This window comes from Periplaneta americana, chromosome 7, assembly GCF_040183065.1.
Source record: "Periplaneta americana isolate PAMFEO1 chromosome 7, P.americana_PAMFEO1_priV1, whole genome shotgun sequence".
Lineage (NCBI taxonomy): Eukaryota > Metazoa > Arthropoda > Insecta > Blattodea > Blattidae > Periplaneta > Periplaneta americana.
This window is the reverse complement of record NC_091123.1, coordinates 75,351,394-75,372,032: the sequence shown is the minus strand read 5'-3', so window position 1 is coordinate 75,372,032 and position 20,639 is coordinate 75,351,394. Positions and strand designations below refer to the sequence as shown.

Genomic DNA, 20,639 nt, shown 5'->3' with positions numbered 1-20,639 from the left:
CTCCATGTTCGACATATATTATATCATCATACAAGGAGCACATGCACTCTTATGAGTGACTTGTTCGAGCAGGACTCTCCGTCATTAACAAATATTAACCATAACAGATAATTCTCTAGGACCAAAAATATTTATAATCCATATAAGATTTGCTGATGATACACCGTTGTTAGCAAAAGAGGAGATGATACTAAAAGAGATATGCTAATGGAGCTAAATGACAGCTGTGAACAATATAGGATGAAGATAAACGCAAATAAGACGAAGAGCATGGTTATAGGAGGAAAAATAGAGAAGGGAAACTTGTGAATTCTAAATGAAACAGTAGAGCAAGAGGACAGCTTCAAATACTTGGGGTGTACTATAAGCAGTAACACGAGCTGCTGCCAAGAAGTAAAAGGAAGATAGCAATGACCAAAGAAGCTTTTAATAGAAAAAGGAGCATCTTCTGGGGACCTCTGGAAACAGAACTAAGGAAGAGACTAGTGAAGTGCTTTGTGTGAAGTGTGGCAGAAGCACGGACATTACGACGAAGAGAAAAGAAGCGAATAGACGATTATCTAGTATCAGTGAAATTGGTGATAGTGAGATGTCATTTCTCGATGTAATTACCTTATATTCGCCTTACAGTTGGGGAAAACTTCGAAAAATACCCAATCAGGTACCATAATCAGTTCAAGCGGGATTCGAGTTCATGTCTAAGTGCAGCTTCAGAGCGTGAGACGAGCATTCCAATCACTAAGGATACGAAGTAAAAAGTTAATCTTACCTTTATCATCGTTTCTGTCCTCTCTTTCAGCTTTGAGACGAAGGGATGCTTGATGATGACTCTTCTCAAGCGACTTCTGAAGGCGATCGAAAGTAGAGCTGCAAGTGTACACCTTCCTCTTCACAGGCTCACTCTGAGGACAGTAGCCAGAGCCTCCTAACTCATTACCCAGGTCAATGGATCGGAAGGTGACCAGTGGAGGTCGTTGCTGAGCTGTCTGTACAGGAACTGTGGGAGGCAGAGTGGGAGACTTCTTGGGTGTGATCGAACCGTCAGAATCTGTTGAGGATGAGCTTGATGCGTGGATCAGTCCTTCCGGAGTCTTCAACCTTCCTCTCCTGTTAAACTCACATGATCGTTTTCCTTCAGTGACAATTCTTTTCGACGGAGAATTGGTCCGATTAACGTTCTGTTCCTTTTCTCTTCTTGAAGTGCGCCTGTTTTCATCTAAAACTCTTTTCGGAGAATTGAATGTTTTATTCATTATTGCTGGCTTTATGACATTGTTTCTATTTTCACAGGATAATTCTGTAGTGTCTCCATCGACATCTTTGGTTCCTGTAACTGTATTCCCATTTTCATTTACACAGTTATCATTCGACTCTTTACTGTTAAACTCCTGTGGTGGTGGAGGAACAATAAAATTGAAGCACTTTTCTGAAGAATTTTCCTTCATACTAACCAAAATGTGTTCAGCTTCTAAAATAAGTTCCTTGTACTTACGATCTGCTTCTTTATCTGCTTCTATGAGGGCTATCTCAGATGAAAATGTTGTTAAATATGTTGAAGTTGGAATTCCCTTTCGAAATTCTTCACTTCTTGTACCACAACTTATAGAATAGGAGCGTTTCTTTATTACGTTCTCTCTCATTGGAGATGTTTGTACATCATTAGTGTTTTGGTTTTTATCTATATCCCATTTGAGCCTATTATCTTCGATCCGAGGCTTTAGTCTAGAAGGAGAAAGAACTTTTCTTCTAGTATCGTCATTGATTATTTTCTTCCTTAGTGATACAGGTGTATTTCCGGCACTTCTGGATCCACTTCCATTGACATGTAACAACATCTTCTGCATCAAAATACGATTCAAATTATACACGCCTGCATTTTCAGCTTCAACAATACTGATTTTCTCTTTCGAATTGAATGTGATTCCATTGTTGTTTACAACTGGTGGAGGAACATTTTTATTTGGCACTCCTCTAACATTACAATTTCGACGTAATGAGCATCGAATTTTTCTTTTCTCGCTGGATGATCTTGAAGATGAATTTCCAGCTAGCGTGTGGTTCAATGGCCCTGTGTTATTGGCTGCTGTACCACTATTGCTACTTGGCTCATGATGCCTGCGGTGTCTACTTCCATCTCGCGAAACTCTTCTGTTTAGACCTTCTTCATTGTTAAACCTTCTTACACTGGCTCTTCGGGAAGAAGGGCCGGGACTTCTACTGACATTTTCATCTTTGACGCCATGTCGGCGAGCACTAGAACGCCTCAGAAATGACTCACGAAATCGAGTAGTTGATTTCCTTACGAATTCAGTTCCCGAATGTGGCATGTGGTATGTGCAATGCCCTTTATTTACAAGGCCTTTGGCAGAACTTGAAGATTTGTCGGTACCATCATCTAAATCCAAAGGATTTAATTCCAAGTACGACCCATTATCAATAAAATCCAATTCTTCATCCTCTTGAGGCTCTCTTTCGTCACCGCCGTCTTGCCCTGTATCGAAGTCTGTTTCGCCATAATCTTCCTCACAGTCTGTTGGATCACTGTCACTCAAAATGTCTGTTTCTTTCTCATAAATGTAGCTCTCGTCATACTTCCCTAGCATTTCATTTAATGTCAGGTCATCATCGGACATATCACTAGTGTTGCTGTGGGAATAGTTGTTAGCTGTATGAGAACTTGATGACGAGGATGATGATGAACACACGCTTCCTCGATGATGTTTGCATGAAGAATTACTGCCAGAAGCGTTACTGTCTCCAGGGGGAGTGTGACACCATCCACGGAGATGCCTGTAATTGAAAACTTGTTCATTTTTATGTGATATCTCACTTGCAGGACCACAAGAGCAAGTTAACACCAGAGTAACTGTACGAAATTAAATTTGTCGAATGGAAAATATATACTACTTCAGACTATAGTGAGTCTCCATGAACGTAGCTGTACTGTGTTTTCCTATGCAGAGCTGCCCCAACTCCATCCTCTACCTAAAAAAATCTGTTGGCGAGCAGTGAGTGGTCATATGCAGTGAGGGAAGTGAGACGGTATGCACCGGTATGGAATACAGTCACTGGTTTCTATGGCCAGAAGACATACCGTTAATGAAAAATGACATACCATCACTGAAAAAATGTGATAGTATGTAAAAATTTGTTTACACATTTCTTCACAACAAAGAGTACTGTCTACTTCGTAAATCTATACCGCAGCCTTCAGGAGCTGTATTCAACGTGTATTTAGACACGTTTATTTGATAAATCAACTCTTGGAATGCTTCCAAGTATAGAAGGCTGTGATCTACAGCTTATGGTGGCCATTGTTGCCAATTTAGTGACTGTCATTTTTGTTGTTGTTGCACTTTTTATTTATAATTAAGTAAGGCACTTTGAAGCTTTAATATTATTTTAAATGATAAGTCTCAATGGACATTGCAAAATAATCGGCTATTCTTTAGACCATTCCCCCCCCCCCCCACTAGCAATTAAGTGAAGTAACTTGAAATTATTTTATTAAAAAATGTAATGTGTTGCGTAAGCTTCAAAGATTCGCGTTACTGACTGCACGAAATAATTTATTGCATACATCATGTATATGTATGTTATAAGGAAGGAGGTAGGCAATGCCTTTTTTTAATCGAGATATGCCAGGGGAAAATCTTGGAGTAGCATACTGCCTCTGGTTTTTTCCCCACTTCCCTCATTGGTCATATGCAAGGGACGAACAGGTTAGTTCATAATTTTAATAAACAGAAATTTGAATGATCAGCGAAATCTTGAAAAGAAACGGAGATTGTAAAATATTCAATATGCACATTTCCAGTTCAGAACTGAAAAAAAAATACACTTATTTATTTACTCATTCTATTCACAAATTTATAATTTCATTTTATTAAGTACCGGTAAACAATTTCTTAACGAGTTGCTGAACAGTAAATTTGTGAAACACTGAAACACTGGAATTTTCTCCTAAATTTTGTTTGGCACAATTTTTTTAGTTTGCTATTTAACGACGCTGTATTAACTACTAGGTTATTTAGCGTCGATGGAATTGGTGATAGTGGGATGGTATTTTGGTCGAGGATTCGCCAAAGATTACCTGACATTCGACTTAATTGAGGAAAGCCCAAGCGGAAATCGAACAAATGCCCGAGTGCAGCTCTGAATCCTACATTTTTATTGATATTATAAATGAACACACGATGTTTTTGAGAATACTGAACCATCAGCATGAACAATAAATGCAACAACATAACATTTTAATCTGTGAGATCGAAAGACGGGTTCAAATGTTACTGAGGATCGATACTGTCGACAAAAATGTCGCTTAGTTTCCTCGGAATGGGTGCTCCCACTACAGTCATACAGTACAAAACAATGGAACAAGACTGCCTGGGACCGGTCTGCATAGGACTGCTCTGCATATTTGTAGGCCTGTACAGGATGGAAGTGAAATAACCCTGCAGATTTTCAGAGTAAATAGCTCATGTTGTATGTAACAGATAAGTGTAATATCATATTGGTGGAAAGTTCATAGTGTTCTCCGAAAAAAAAAATTGTTCCCCTCCCACCCAAATGTTTAACACCCTCTTATTCGGTAACTATTACGAGTAGAATCGTGATTTTTCTCCATATCGACAGAAAATCAAATAAATAATCATTATCCCTCTGGCATATTTCAATAGCGTGAACGGCTTTCGTGTAAATTTAATTTAAAAACCACTAATTTCAAGGCACTGAACAATGCGAGCAGATTGCAATGTCGTAGCGAGAAAGGGAGACTCGCGTACAGAGACAGACCTAAGTCGTTGACCTCTTACATCTTTATTACGGGAAGAAAGACGACTATGATAGTGGCGATGTTGCCAGAATGCAGACTTAATTTTCAAATTAACCGTGCATTTAATCACAAAACGAAATATATGTTTTCTATTCTTTTAAGTATATCCTACCATCCCTTTCAATCTGCAGGATTATTTTACTTCTACTCTGTAGGCTATATAAACCATGTGTGTTGAAGAACAATTAATTGTTACAATATGAAATAATTTAAACTGCGTTAACTTACTCTAATAACTTGTTATCTTGTCATTTTGAAATTTTGGTTCATACTTAAATATGAAGGTTCCAGTGCGAGGCACATTTTCTATTAAGCATCAATTCACTGAACCTGGCACTATTCAAAAGTTAATAGTTAAACCTTACAGAATATAACACATTCCACATCATAAAGAAATCAGCAAGAGCATAAGCTACAGGTTGTCTGTAGGTAAAATTTGTTTTAATTTTTTTTCTCCCCTTTCTTAGCTTAGTGCTGTATTGAGAATACGTATTTTCAACCATAGTTTGATGCATAACTAAAACACATTTTCCTCGTTGTAACTTACCTACTGAAGAAGTCGTACAAGTTGTGTTTACAGGTCGGACAACGTTTCTTCTTATCGAGAATTGAACGTGTTTCTCGTCACTTGTTTAATAATTTAACACACAATGCAAACCTAGCTTTCAGGTAAAGTTCCCTGTGAAGCAGACTTGAATAATTTTAAGGGAAAAATTATTCCGAGACTGGTTATCGATCCCGGGACCTCTGGCTGAACGCACCAGCGCTCTACCGACTGAGCTACGCAGGAACTCCACCCGAAACAGTCTCAATTTTTCCTCTTATATCCACACACCTCAACTGGGCTGACGAGATGCCAGAAACCCACATCGAGTGCACACAAACTCTGTGTGACTTGAAATTGTGATTTTCTGTTAACGTACCTATAGTAACGTAAATATTATGCAAACTTAGCTTTCAGGTAAAGCTCCCTGTGAAGCAGACTTGAAAATTTTGAATAAATTATTCAATTTAACACACTGTTTCAATGGTTTTGTAACTTGTGTAAACATAAATAACACAACCTCTTCTTCTTCTTCTTCTTCTTTTTCTTCTTAAATGGACACATTCCAACGAGGCAAATGCGTTGTTGTATTGTGTATCTAACTATAGAGTACCGGTATAGCTGAAAATATATAATAACATACTGTATACTGATCCTCAATGAAAATCGTTAGCAGATACTTACGGGCTGCTCCTCACATTTTCTTCTGAAATGTGTTCACCATCTTTGGCCATGGTTTGCTGCTGAAGCGGTTGTTTCCTGGGTAATGTTACATCGCTTCCACTACCATACGAGGAAGATGACTCTCCTTGCATCGTCTGGGTGTGTTTGCACCCGGTACCAGACGAGCAAGAGCTAATATTGGTAGAAGATTCTCCTATCTCAGGAACAGCCCTCGTCTTGAAGTTGGCAGCATTGTTGCTGCTCGATGTGGAGCTGTTAGTACTGATAGCTGAAGAGTTGGAAGGAGTGCTGGAGGGGAGCCAGGGGTTCGTCCTGATGCGGTTGCGCTGACGCGGTGAAGCTGTAAGTTGAGCGACACTCTGAGGTGAAGACGTCGGGTTTATTATGCTGTTGGTGATTGGGTTTACGGTAAGAGATGTCCCAGGTCCTGCCGATGGAGGTGGAGTGATGCTCGTTGCGTCGTCCAGCTGAGCAAAGCTAGTCCTGATGGCTGCAGGATATCTACGGCTCTCGTCGCAAGATTCCGTTCTCCTGTGACTGTGGGAGTGCGATGCTTGAGACCTGCTGGCTGGCTCTGGAGCTGGCAGTACCTGTCAACATTTAAGACACACTTGGAAACTCAATTTTTAACATGAATAAAGATTAATTTTTAATGACGTCAATAGACACACCTAAACTGTGTTTTCGTATATCCCTCAAACTGTTCTACATTTTATCAGTTTAATATGACAAAGTGTCTTAAATATTTCACAGCTTAGGTAAACTAACTGTACTGAATTCACAGGAAATTCTTTCATCACTTTCTTGGTCTTCCTATATCTCTCTCTGGTTTCTATTGATCTATATTACTGTAATATCGAAATTCTAGTGCAGGCAATCTCGTTTATTCAATTCTGTTCGAATATTGTTTACAAAATGTAACATTGTACAATTTTTATTTTCTTAGAAAATCAAATTCAGGAATTTACATTATATTCTGGATTTCTTTTGAACTTATGTGTGTATCTAATGCCCACCTATTTCACTTGCGTGATTTAGGTTCCGGATATTGCGGCTAGATGGCAGAACCGTGACTCATTTTCAATTTGTACACCACTTCGGCATACCACGCTGTAAATGGTGTGTATCTTAAGAGTTGTGTCGTGTACTAGGCTGAGAGAAAACAACCTGTATGCATGCAATATGCAGACCCGTATTGACGCATGGGTCACATGAGCCCGGGCTCAGAGCGGCAAAATTTTGAGAATAGAAAAAAATCGAGCTGAAAATAAATGTTTGATATTTTGCTACTTTGGAGATGTCTACTCTAGGTTAAATTGTTGTTATGTACTACTTTCTTTACAGTTTGACTGCTAAATGTCTTAAAATTTGCAGAAGTTAAAGTTAGTTGGTGGTGGGAGCAATTTTTTCTTTTTGTGTAAGTGTTCTTGTAAGTGTAGTGTAGAGAATGGGTGAAGATGATGATGAAGATGAGGAAGGTTGAAGGGGAAACCCGGTGCCGGCACGTAATCTACTACTGTCGAATAGCACCAAGGAGGCCGCTAGACGTAACGTCTCCCAGACGAACTTCCGACAGACGAATCATCATCAACAGTGACAAAATTATGCCTTCTTTTCATATGCACTGCGGAGAGATTTGGGATTTAACCCAGGTATATTGGTGCACAATTTGGTGATTAGAAGTTGTGCACCGCCATCTCTCCCAGTCCCGAGGTAGAAATTTTACATGAAAACATCTGAAACCGCCGGGAATCGAACCTGGGCCGGTTAGTCTGGCGGCAGATCCGCTACCACAGAGCTAACTCGGCGGACTTTCTTTTGAACGTTAGCACCCATGTTTAGTTCTTACAAAAAGTACAGATACAGCCACACTCTTGTGAAATTTCTTCCTTTTTTCTTATTTTGATATTCAATGTTGCAAGTGAACAGAGACGCAAATCATATACCGGTACTGAGTGAATTTCATCCTTATCAGAACATGTAAAAATTGCAATTGTTAAGCGATTATTTAGTGTACGGGAAAATCAATTCGCATTCTTGGTGAAAGTCAAGGCTATCTGAGTCTGATTTAAACCCAAGACGTCGCTAGTTGTACTTTTGTCTGTTCGAAATTATAATTTTAACTTGAAATGGCACAAACATAGTAATGCGCAGCAAGTGTTCGTGTGTTAAGAAATTCGGCCCATCAAGTTCGAAGACGATACGAGGAAACATTCTCTAGTGTTAGCATTCCTAATCTTTCATCGATCAAAGAACTTGTGTATAAATTCTGGGATATACGAAGTGTTACAGATAAGAAACTCAGAAGACGCCGTAGTGTCATCACCGAGAACATTTGGATGACACTGACTATCTTTTGAAGAACTTCCCTGAAATCGATAGGTGCATAGCTTTACTATGTTGTATATCTTTCTTCAAAGACTCTTTATTAACTGCGTCTGAGTAAGATGAAGGTGATAATCAGATTGCGGCCCAGAGTACCAGAACGCATGAAGTTACGAATGCACGGGTCATTGTGTTGTGTAGATCGAGGGGAATGGGAGATTGAAAGTGCAGTTACTACTTGCCTCAACATGTAAACATTCAGTCACAGTAGGACGCAAAATAAATGTTCACGTTACAAATGTAATACAGTCCATTTCTAGTAAAAAATAATTGCCTAACATTATATGTTTCAGTTTACATTATACTGTACAAATTTTAGCAATATAATCATTTGTGTGTGAGCAGAAAAAAAATACAGTACTTACATAAAATACATTTATTCGCAATTCAACGCACCGGATTTCAAGGTACATTCGCAACGTATCAAAAGAAAAGTACCTCCTACTTTCACTCAAAATAACTTTTTTCAAGAAACACTTTGAAATACTGTTGAAAGGGATGTTGGCATGTAAACCCCACTAACATTACAGTATACACAAATCTCGATGAAATTCTTTTTTATGTTCTATGTCTGATTTTGATATTGAAAGCCAGTTTTGACTGCATAATTAAATGTTTTTCATGTATCTTTTGTTATGACACTGCTTTTGAAAGAATCGAGTTTTATCTGTCCTTATACTTTTTTAACAATTTGCAAAAGCCAGTGTTTTTTTTCTTTTAATAAGAAACTATTCCTTTCCGAACTTCTCTATAAGTTCGTGCTCTTAATTTTCGACATATTACTCAGTGGTGTGAATTATAAAACAACGGAATTAAGACTAACACAAATATGAATGGATAAATAATCAAATAAATAAATGAAAAGAAATAAAATATACTTGTTCAGTCACAGGATCTCAAGTACATATGGTGATTGCAAGGACCCACGCCAAGCAGAATGAGAAAGGGGGTAATATAATTTCTTACGAAACCAACTGTAGGCTACTCTCACAGTGGGATCACACCCCATTGATTATGATGTCACGTATACTCCGTGCGTTCCAAACTTCAGTCTCGCGAATCGGTGACCCTAGACCGCAGTCTGGTGATAATGAAGCGAAATGAGTCCAGGGTCCAGCATTTGTTCCTAATGGGTTGAGAGAAAAATTCGGGGAAAAACCTTAACCAGATAACTTGTCCTACAGGAATGTTCTGAAGGTATAAAGAAATGTTTAGAAAGGGATCTAAAGGATTTTGTAGATACTTTCAGCCGTTAATGAAAGCAGATTCACAGAAGCAAAGACGAATTTCCTATTAAGTATTCTGACTGGTTGAAAAAATAATAATTTTCTAAATAGGTATATGATGCAATATTCGCTAGAAAAACAGAAGCTGTATCTACTACTTCCACTTCATCTCTAGGAAGACCCAGGAAGCTATTGCGTGAAAGTAATAGTAGACCTAAAAGAAGGAAACCTCTTGTCTCTGCACATTCGCAACAAGAACTAATCCAGTTAAAATTATTGTTTGAAAAGGAAACTGCCGAATTGATTAGGAAGAAAGTTAGTATAATTGAAAATCAAATCATGTTCCTCAAACCATCTACAATAACAGTTAATCACAAAGAGAGGGGGAGTACATCAGAAACTGTTTACTGACGATGGTAGAAGGAAAAATCTGTAACCATATTGGTAGCACTGCGATTTACCTGTCGGACACAGAAACAACTACTGAGATATGTTAGCGGACAATTTTGTGTGAAATTTTTTTGAGTGGAATTATTGTGAAAATGTAGTGTATGAATTGTGATACATTTGTAATTAATATGTGCTGCGTGTATATTCGCAAATGTTATTCTATCTCTCAGTTTTATTTGATCATGAAATAACGCAAATCAGACGTCATTGCCGTGTGCGTCTGGATGTCAAAGTTTCAATTTTTTCGGAATATGTATGATAAGAACTTTCTTGTGTTAAATTTTAACGTACCTTGTTAACATGTTTCGACCTATTTTCGGTCATCTTCGGAACTGGTCGTTGTTGGTCTTGGTGCCTCTTGTTTCCTGTGTGAGTACGTTCGTAGTGTAGAGTCAAAGAGTGTATGTGTTTTGAAATTGAGTTGTGTGTTGAGAATATCGTTGGGGTATGTTTTCGTGTGTCTGTATATTTCATATTGTTCTAGTGTGTTGAGTTTCTGGCTTTTTGGTTGGATGTGCAGTATTTCCATGTCTGTGTTGATGTCTCTGTAGGTGTGGTTGGCATTTGTGATGTGTTCTGATATGTGGGGGTGTTTTGTAATTTTGTTATGGCTGTGATGTGTTCTTTGTAACGTGTTTGAAATGATCTGCCTGTCTGTCCTATGTAGAAGTTGTTGCAGGTGTTACATTTGAGTTTGTATACGCCTGTGTGGTTGTATTTGTTTGTTTGTTTTGTTTGTGTGTTGAGATGTTTTTGTAGAGTGTTATTTGTTCTGTATATAAACTTACTTTCTAACAACGTTAGAGGACTATCAAATCTTTCGTAACTTTTGAATAACCCTGTGTTATTGAACGGTACGTTATTACGAACTCGTCCCAAAATTATTTGTGAAGTACGAAAGCGAATTCAGTCTAAAACTGGGAGCCATAATTGAAATTGGGCACAATACAGGAAAATCAGGGATGGTGCAGCACATCCTACCTCAGATCCTGAATGTATATCCAGAAAGCATACTCCTGCTCCAGGACAAGATTCCTTACCTTTGGTGTGGATGTGTGTGTAATGTGGCGGCCATCAAACCCTTCTCTGGGATTGAGGATCTCCACCTCAACCACGCAGCCGTTTCTCACGTCCCTGGAGGACCTGCTCTTGGACGCCTCCTCCCTGCCGTGAGCACTGACCAGATGTCTGTGCGGCAGGTTGAGGTGTGGGTCGTGACCCACGGGCACCAGGCTGCAGGGCGCCGTGGGGGTGGTGGTGGAGGAATGGAAGTAATGAGTTCCGGTGCGTATGTTGATGTAATACTCCGGCGGGAAAGACGCTCCAGGTGAGGTGCCGTCGGTGGAGTAGCCCGTGGAGTAGGCTGACTCTGGAGAAGACAGGTTGTTGCCCATGTACCCGTGGTGGTGGTGATGGTGGTGGTGATGGTGATGGTTGGAAGGCAAAGCGATTGTTTCCATAGCTTTACTGCACGTCGAAACTCCACCAGCTGTGTGCTGGATCTCTTCGGAATATATGAGTCCGCATCGCAACACCTGCAATTCATAAAAATCCTTACTGAAATCTCATTAAAAATTCACATGCTACAATAACGTAACTTCAGAAGTACTTTTAGGGAATTTCCTCTCCATCCAACATTGTAGTTCTTGGTTTCGTCACAATGAACTACCAGAACTTTTCATATAAAATTAAAACAATGTATAATCCTTCAAAAAAATAAATAACTTGCTCCTTCCAGGACTCTAGAATGATGTGGTTACATTTTCTCAGACATAATATATAATTTCACAAAATAGTCCCATAATTTATAGAGCTTTAGCTCTAGAAAAATGTGTTAAATCTCCTCAGACAATATGTTAATTTACACAAAAGAGTCCTACCACGTCTACATTAAATCTCTTCAGAGGATACATGAAGTTTTTACTAAAGAGCCTACAATTTGTAGAACTGTAGCTGTAAATGATGTGTTACATCTCCTCAGATGAAACATGAAGTTTTCACTAAGAGTCTTACAATCTATAGAACTGTAGCTAGCTCTAAGGAATGTATTAAGTCTCCTCAGATTAAACATGAGGTTTTCACCAAAAAGTCCTACAATCTATAGAACTGCAGCTGTAAAGGATGTGCTAAGTCTCCTCAGATAAAACATGAAATTTTCACTAAAGAACCTACAATCTGTAGAGCTGTAGCTGTGAAGGATGTGTTAAGTCTCCTCCGATGAAACATGAAGTTTTCACTAAACAACCCTACAATCTGTAGAACTATAGCTGTAAAGGATGTGTTAAGTCTCCTCTGTAGAACTGTAGCTGTAAAGGATATGTTAAGTCTCCTCAGATGAAACATGAAATTTTCACTAAAAAGCCCTACAATCTGTAGAACTGTAACTGTACAGAATGTGTTAAGTCTCCTCAGATGAAACATGAAGTTTTCACTAAAAAGACATACTATCTATATAATTGTAGCTCTAAAGGATGTGTCAAGTCTCTTCAGATGATGCATAAAGTTTTCACAAAAGTCCTACGATTTCTAAAGATGTAACTCTAGATAGAAGTATGTGTTAAATGTCTTCAGGTGACGCAGGCAATTTTTTTTTTTTTTACAAAAATCCAGCATTGGATTAATGAATGCCACTAGTCGGGCTTGGAATCACCGTATACGAGTATATAGGAAGCGTAATGAGCCAATGTGTTCCAGGTGCATGGATCTGTACAGAGTCCGGTCCACAAACAGTCAATTCATACTGTGTATGTAAAGTGAACCGTAAGTCATACCATTAATTTCAGGGGGTTTATTATTTAAATATTTGAAAAAGAAAAACTGAATACAATTTTGCTCGTTTTTACTTACGTTTCGAGAAAAAAAAATGTAAGGCATTTTAAGAAAACCATTGACTAAATTCCCTACATCCTCAGTCAATTTAAGAGAGCAGTGAATTCTGATAATAAGTGATTGAAAGAATTTTAGTATTATCCTTTAAATTTCCAGAAATTTGATCCGACTAAAGGTAAATTTTCGTTCCTCTGTGCAATTTTAAACTGTATGGAACCATGATACCGGAATAAAAAAATACTACTTGGACTCAAAACATACGTATTACAGCTCGCGTGTGCGTTAAAGCGATGGAGGAGAGAACAAAAAATTGCGCTTAAAGAGAGATTTGAAAATTTATTTTCTCTTATGTAAGAATACTGGTTAACTACTTCAAAAATTGAAGTGGGAGGCAACTATTTCTAATTGGTTAAAGTAAAATACTGCTTACAGCTTCTCTCTACACGTTTAAACAGAACAATTAAACAATACTGTATACCATCTGTATTTTTTTTACATTAAAAGCAAACTGCAGGGCAATGACTTCCCACTCCCCTACTCAAAACACGTCCGGTGAAGGGGTTGTTCACCAGAACATAAAACTATTCTGCATTTGACCACCGATTACACCTTTGCACCATGGCACAATTCACGTGTTTAAATTTGTAATTATTCCTGAAAAACTATCGGAAACACAGCAAAATGATACTAGATTTCTTGTTGTTCTTTACTAAAGGAATTGTCCACCAAAATTAATAACATGGCAACTGTTCAGCCGGTATACACAACCCTACTCCAGTGAGGTGACGTAATGAAGGTAGAATGAAACTAGAAGGCTGAAAAAATTCGTCTCACCATACTTTAGTCAATTACGAATCTCGCAGTGTCTTTCATGGACCGACCCCTGGTACCGAACTGCATGCTGAGGCAGCACATTCACACGCCTCCCTGCAAGCCGATGAGTGCAATGAAAGGGTTAATTAACGATGTCCCATTTCTTTGTACATAAAGTAGGCGAGAGTTGGGTAATCTCTGTCTTACCGGGCATTTTAATCACTTAGCTTGGACTCATGTCCCTAATCTCAGATTCAAGCTATTCTAGCTTTGCGGAGCTTTATTTCAGGATTAATTCAGGGTACGCTACTGAAAGAACTTCAGAGCTCGGCGATGCGTTCAGTCACAGTGAGAAGGCTGGGAACACCTCAGTGTGTCGAGAGCTGAGGATTTTGTGGCCTGTGGCATTAAAATCCATTCAATCCCAAGGCAACCCATTGTCGGTCCTCTGCCTATTGGAGAGGAGAACATTAAGTGCCAGGGATACTAAATAACGACAAAATGGAAGAAAGAAAGACAGGAAAAGTAAAGGAGGGAGAAAGTACGAAAGACGGAAACAGAAATATACTGTATTTTAGTCCAGATAAGGAGTTCTTCTATAGCTTTGAAAGGACTTGGTAACAATGAAGCTGCTTTCGATAATGGTGGCAAGATGCATAGATAAAGAAATAGATTAAGAATGTTATGTTGATATCTAATTCCGCCACTGTGGCTCGAATCGTAGTGTTATTGGTTGCAAATACAGCAGACACGACTTCAAGTCTCTCCAGAGAAGTGAATACAGTCAACTCTGGATATAGTGAACTCGGTTATAGTGAACATTCGGCTACAGTGAACCTAAATCGTTGGTCCCGACCCGCATACATGAAAAAGTGCATTAATATTTCCGTTTATAGTGAACCCTCGCTTTGGTTATAGTGAAACTTAAAAATTGAAGTTGCAAGAGTTGTATCCTGACAAATTCTTATTTGGAGTCAGGCCTTCGTGTATAAAATTGAAAGAATGTAGTGAGAACAACATTCTAAGTGTCTTACTCCATTAGACAAAGGTAGGATTAGTGATTCCTAGGCAATGATCTGTAGTGTAAATCCAGTCAACGCGTGATGACCTTGCCTCACTGCACTGTCGAAGGGTTGCCATTCTGTTCTCAGGTACACTACTCTATTGATATTTCTAATCCTCTAGTCACAGGATTGCCTTTTGTCCTCAGAAACATTTTCATTATGACGGATAGCATCGAGCAAAGGAAAATGAAATTGCCTTCTTTTATTAAAAGGGGATACACATTACGTCCAGAGCATAAATGAAGGTAAGATTCCAATGGATTTCAAACTCCATCAACCCCTTCCCAGGTTCCATTAAGTGACCCAGGAAATTCCAAGGCTGAGTACGCATTTCTAGTGTTGGAACAGTGAATATACTGTATAAAAATGTCAAGCGTAAAGTGTTTTCTATGGAAGATAAAGCGAATATTATAAGTGACACTGAACGTAATTTTTCGCAAGCAGACGTGGGTCAATAGCATAGTTTAAGTAAGTCAACTGTTAGTAACAGTATACAGTGCAATCGATTCCACAAAAATGAAAATATTTTAATTACTGTATAGTATTTTATTTTCTTGTTCACAATTTCATTCATTCCTCTCATTTAAGGTTAGTTGAGAGAGACTTCGGATTTAGTGAACCTCGGATATAGTGAACGAAATATGCAAGTCCGCAGAGGTTCACTATATCAGGAGTTGACTGTATTTATCTCCCCTTCGCAGGGAAATGTGTCCTTTGTCTTATGTTTGTGCTCTGTTGTCTCACACGGCGACATTATACCTTGCTGACAATATCTAGTATTGGGTCACAACGCTCGATGAGAAGGGAACGCGTCAACATTCCTAAACCTTCAAAGTAAATGATAATGAAAGTTACATGCAGAGACAGAGTCACAAAACAGTGACAGAAAAATCTTAATATTAATTTTACTACAAGACATTCTAAAATGAACTATAGGCATACAAGGTGATTCACTTAGGGAACTTATTTCCGAAGACATTCTAAGCAAAAAATGTCGTATAAACATTTGTCCTAATCTCAATATTTTCAAAGTTACACTAATTTGAAGTTTTTTGTAAAATACTTTTTTTCTTTAGTTTTAAGGGTAAAAGAATATTACAAGAAAAATGAACTATTCAGAAGTATCATTTCTTTAATTGGCTAGTGTTCTGAAGCTAAAAATGTGTTGTCAGTTGCTTTGTACAGATTCTGTTTTTTTATTTTTTAACAAAAAATGACAGCATTCTTACGCACTTATTACTAAAATAGTTACAAATCATACGACTTTAGGAACTCGATTCTTTACAGTATAATTTATGCATCCTAATGTACAGTCTTGAAGAATTTACAAGAGTGAAGTGATTTGTAACAATTGTTGTGATAAATGCATAAGAAAATGTAATTTTGTAGTTAAAAATTGAAAAAAAAAAATTCTGTACGAAGTAACTATGGAATTCACAACACATTTTTAGCTTCAGAATACTAGCTAATTAAAGAAATGACACTCCTGAATAGTTCATTCTTTATCTGTAATATTCTTTTACCCTTAAAACTCAAGAATAATGGTATTTTACAAACAATTTCAAATTAGTGTAACTCAGAAAATATCGATCGTCCGGTTCATAAGTGCGACAACTCAAAAATTGCCATTCTTTTTAGTTATTTATACTACTGAAAGCCCCTTTCGGAGCTCTTTCCGATTCAGTATTGAGATAAGTCATATTTACAACCAAAAAGAAAAAAAAAATAAACTGCTTTAGAAATAATTATAACTATGGACTTTACTAATTCATTATTCGTACATTTCAAAATGTATTAATAATGAACTGAAAGATAGTGATAAACTCGTCCTGAATACTGACTCATTTCTAATTGTCGTGGTTATGAACCAGAACTCCGTTCCTTTCTAAGTGATTTATTTGAAACTTTCAACTGAAGATATCTCAAAACTTGTTTTTTTGAGTTGTCGCACTTTTGAACTAGACGATCGATATTGAGATTAGGACAAATGTTTGTATGACATTTTTCCTCAGGATGTCTTCGAAAATAAGCTCCGTAAGGGACGGTAAATCACCGTGAATCACCCTGTATATTACTTGCGTTCAGGGCAGATGATGTTTTACATAAAACAGCTTACGGACTCAGGAAAAAAGCAAAAATAATAATCTTAACATGTGTACAAAAAAATCAAATAATGGAAATCAAAGTTGAGCTCTATACGCTATATGGAGCAAAATTTCTTTAACAGAAGAGATTTTAGAATGAGTCAACTTCTTGAATTATTTGAAATCTAGAATTCCTTTCATGGGATATGTAGAATTAGATTTTAAATTACAGTAAAATAAAATAGTCATAAAAATAATAATTTTTCAAAGTCTGGAACGTGCATTATGCATAGTTAGGAACCGTCTGATCTACTAAGACATGAGTGAGAGCAGGTCGTTTATCCGTGTTTGAGAACGCTCAGAAGAGAATAGCACGTTCGATGTCTAGACCTATAGTAGTAATGCATCCAGAGGAGATAAAATAAAATTATTGTTGGCACAAACCAGGAGCTTCTGTGTCACATGGTACAAAATCGCATCAAGAAAGAAAAGAGGAAATCAAAAAATAAATAACACAGTGCGAAATATAAAGAGGAAATCATAAGGAGACATATTGAAGCGAAGTGCTCTGAGAGTTCTCCAGCAGATTCTAACAGACACCCCTCAAACCCTAAGCCACAAGCATTTGCTTTCCAATCCGATCTTTGAGATATGATTGACAGGTGCATTCTTTCATGACAAGAATTCATCCATTTCACACTCCCTTCCCACACAGTCACATGGAATTAACTTACGTGTTGGTTTTTCTGAGGCTCATCCTTCTTAGCTATGAGGGGGCTCGTAGGAGAATTCCCCGCGGAGTCCAACAATGGTCGCTCTGGCACGACCTTTCCGCTTGACTTGCTCTTGCTGACATTCCCCTCCTTGCAGCGCTGTTGTTGCTGTTTCTTCCGCGGTCGCACGATGTGCGTTTCCATCCACGACCGAAATTTGATCCCAAACATTAGGAAGTCTTTATTTTATTCTATAATTTCCCCTTCAGAATTTAAACTTAAAATCGATATTCACATTTTGGGATTAGTCACTTATTGTTCTTTTTGAAACACCTGCAGATCACACTCCGACAAACGCATCCACTGCTGTCATTGCATAGACAGGAGTTCCATTTTAATTCATATTTACCAACGTTGCCACACTGGAGTTGACATCGTAACCTGAAACAAAAAATTACCAGGAATTAATTATTCGATTATTTACCCTAAAATGTTGACTCTTAGACCAAAATACATAAACTGAGATTAATATAAATGAAGAGCAGAATGGATTCAATCAGAATTATCATGTACACATAATATGTTTATGTTAAATGACTAATAGATAATGAAAAGGTTATAATCCAGAACTTAACGAATTTGTTGACCAAATTAAAAGCATTTTATAAAGTAGATAGAATGCAACTCTCGTCAAAATTAAAAAGTGATATTCTACAAAACTTGAACGCAAATTATGAAAGCTTGTAAGAAAACAAAGAATTTGTATTAAAATATGAAATGACGTAAGTGAAAATTATGTAAAACCAATGAAGAACAGTCTTTTTTTAATGTTCGTGAAATGAGAGACGATAAATTGAGTTTTTTTTTCTGTATTTTATTTATTTGTTTAGCTAGCAAAGTGAGTAAAAATTAAATTTATAAAACAAAAATGTTTCTAGCCACTACCATAAGAGCCAGGCTCGTGTACGGTGTGATTTTAGCCAATAATATTACATAAAATTTACATAGGCAGTTTACTAAATACAGTAATTAAGTTAATTCAAACCGATAAATAACACACAAGAGCAAAAAAAAAAAAAAAAAAAAAGAGAGAGAGAGAGAGAGAGAGAGAAAGAGAGAAAAAACACATTTAATATAAATTGATAATCAGACAGAAGCCAGTTCAATAAAATCATTAATATAGTCGACAGAAATAAAAGGTAAAAAAATACACACATTTGTTAATATTATACATCACCAATAATTTTATAAATTTCTTTTTTAAAAGGTTCAATTTTAAAATATTTCAAATTTGGAAAATGGTTTGTAATTTTATTATAAAGTGTTGGGCCGAAACTGGCACCATGTTTAAGTGCTCCACTTGTATGACATTTAGGCTCAATTAATGGGAAAGTATACTTTTGTCTTCGAGTACGATATTCATGTTGATGTTCATGTTTAATTTAACACTTTTTAAACTCAGTACTCTTCACAATTGAAAACCTGAATTGACAAACATCCATAGTCTAATATTTACCGAATTGACTTTTTTCTTAATCTACGAGCATGTTATGTTTTGCATAGGCTACCATCTGTAAAAAGGAATATTCCAAGTCCGACTCTAAGCTTGTGATTTTATAGTCATACACATATTTACAAGTATTTCAATACTCTTATATGGCAAGCCTATATAGTTTTTATATTCTCCTGAAAACTTTACTTCGATGGGCTTGGGAGGTTTGTCAATTCAGGTCTTCAATTTAAAGATGACCTGAAGTGACAAAAATCCCAAGTTCATCGAAGTAAAGTTTTCGGGAAAGCATTATAGGCTTGCCATATAAGAATACTGAAAAAAAAAAAAATTGGTTTAAATGATATCTAAAATAATTGTCTCAGGTTTTGTTGATTCATTGGGTGGATTATTCATCGTCAAAGTGAATTCCTATTGAAATCATATCAGTTGCTGTGTTTTGTTTGAAATATAATTCACATTAAAATCTCCACTAAATATCACTAGAATTTTATCCAAGTCTTCTTACAGTAGCGCTGCACTTTGAATTGTATATGCCAGCAAACTGCGATGGAAGAATTATTATGATTTGAACAAAGCTGGTTGGACGGAATGTATCATATATATAAGAGTGATTAATGCTATCTGTCATGTTTCCATAATACATTCAAATCGAAAAATTTCCCCAATTGCTGACGTATTTACAGACAATGAATTTGTTTCGTGAGATTTCATTCCTATGAGAAGTAAGAACATTAGTTCGTCTCCAGAATTGTGCAATTGTGATATACTGTCACTCCAGGGGTTTCTAGACAATGTAATTTTATTCACTGGTATAGACTTTATAACGTTACAACACTATACAGAAGATGCACTTCATGGTGGCAGAACCACTCCTACTAAGTTGTGAATAATGTGTAAATTGGTCGAAAACCGCAAACACCGACAACTTTATTTACACGATAACATAGTATTACTCGACCAAGGCCAGTGGAGTCCTGCAGCCCGGAGCCGTGGCTCTACTGCTGCTGAGTTCGTGATACCGCATTGCGATAGTTCACATTACGCCCGTGGCTCCACTCGCCTTGGTCGAGTAATAACGTACACACTCCCGTAGCAGCAACAACAAAGTCTACTTGAAGCGTCCGTCACTGAATTTTGTTTCACAGCGTTCGCCTCGTACCCTGTCTAAAGAAGCTTCACTTTAATAAAAAGAGCAAAAGAATGTAATGGAGACACAATTCAAGTAATTACTACAAAAAATTATGTGAAATATATCTGTGTAGTGATAAGAGCAAGAAATGAAAAAGTGAAAACATACATTTTAAAATTAAGTAATTAATGTCAACGATATCAATTTAAAATATTTACGTTAAATCGAAGTCAAGGCTTGTATAAAAACAAAACATTTGATAAAGTGCTGTTAGAAAATAAATAGGTAGATCGAGTTAAAGACCAGAACATAATACGAAATGGAAATATAAAAACTGGAAATTTATCGTTTGAAAAGGCGGAAAAATTCAA

The 20,639-nt window shown here is 37.2% G+C and overlaps 1 protein-coding gene across 3 annotated transcripts in view; it reads right to left on the bottom strand.

Annotated features, from left to right (window-relative positions):
• The window catches only part of LOC138703205 (serine-rich adhesin for platelets), a 1,304,023-nt gene that overhangs the window by 22,473 nt on the left and 1,260,911 nt on the right, over nt 1-20,639 (bottom strand). For all 3 annotated transcript variants that reach the window (XM_069830906.1, XM_069830908.1, XM_069830909.1), the window contains 4 exons: nt 17,648-18,067; nt 11,164-11,658; nt 6,063-6,652; nt 770-2,790 (listed from right to left, as the gene is read on the bottom strand). In XM_069830906.1, coding sequence (XP_069687007.1) covers nt 770-2,790; nt 6,063-6,652; nt 11,164-11,658; nt 17,648-17,857 — 3,316 coding nt within the window. In that variant the 5' untranslated portion in view covers nt 17,858-18,067. The remainder of the gene's footprint in view (nt 1-769; nt 2,791-6,062; nt 6,653-11,163; nt 11,659-17,647; nt 18,068-20,639) is intronic.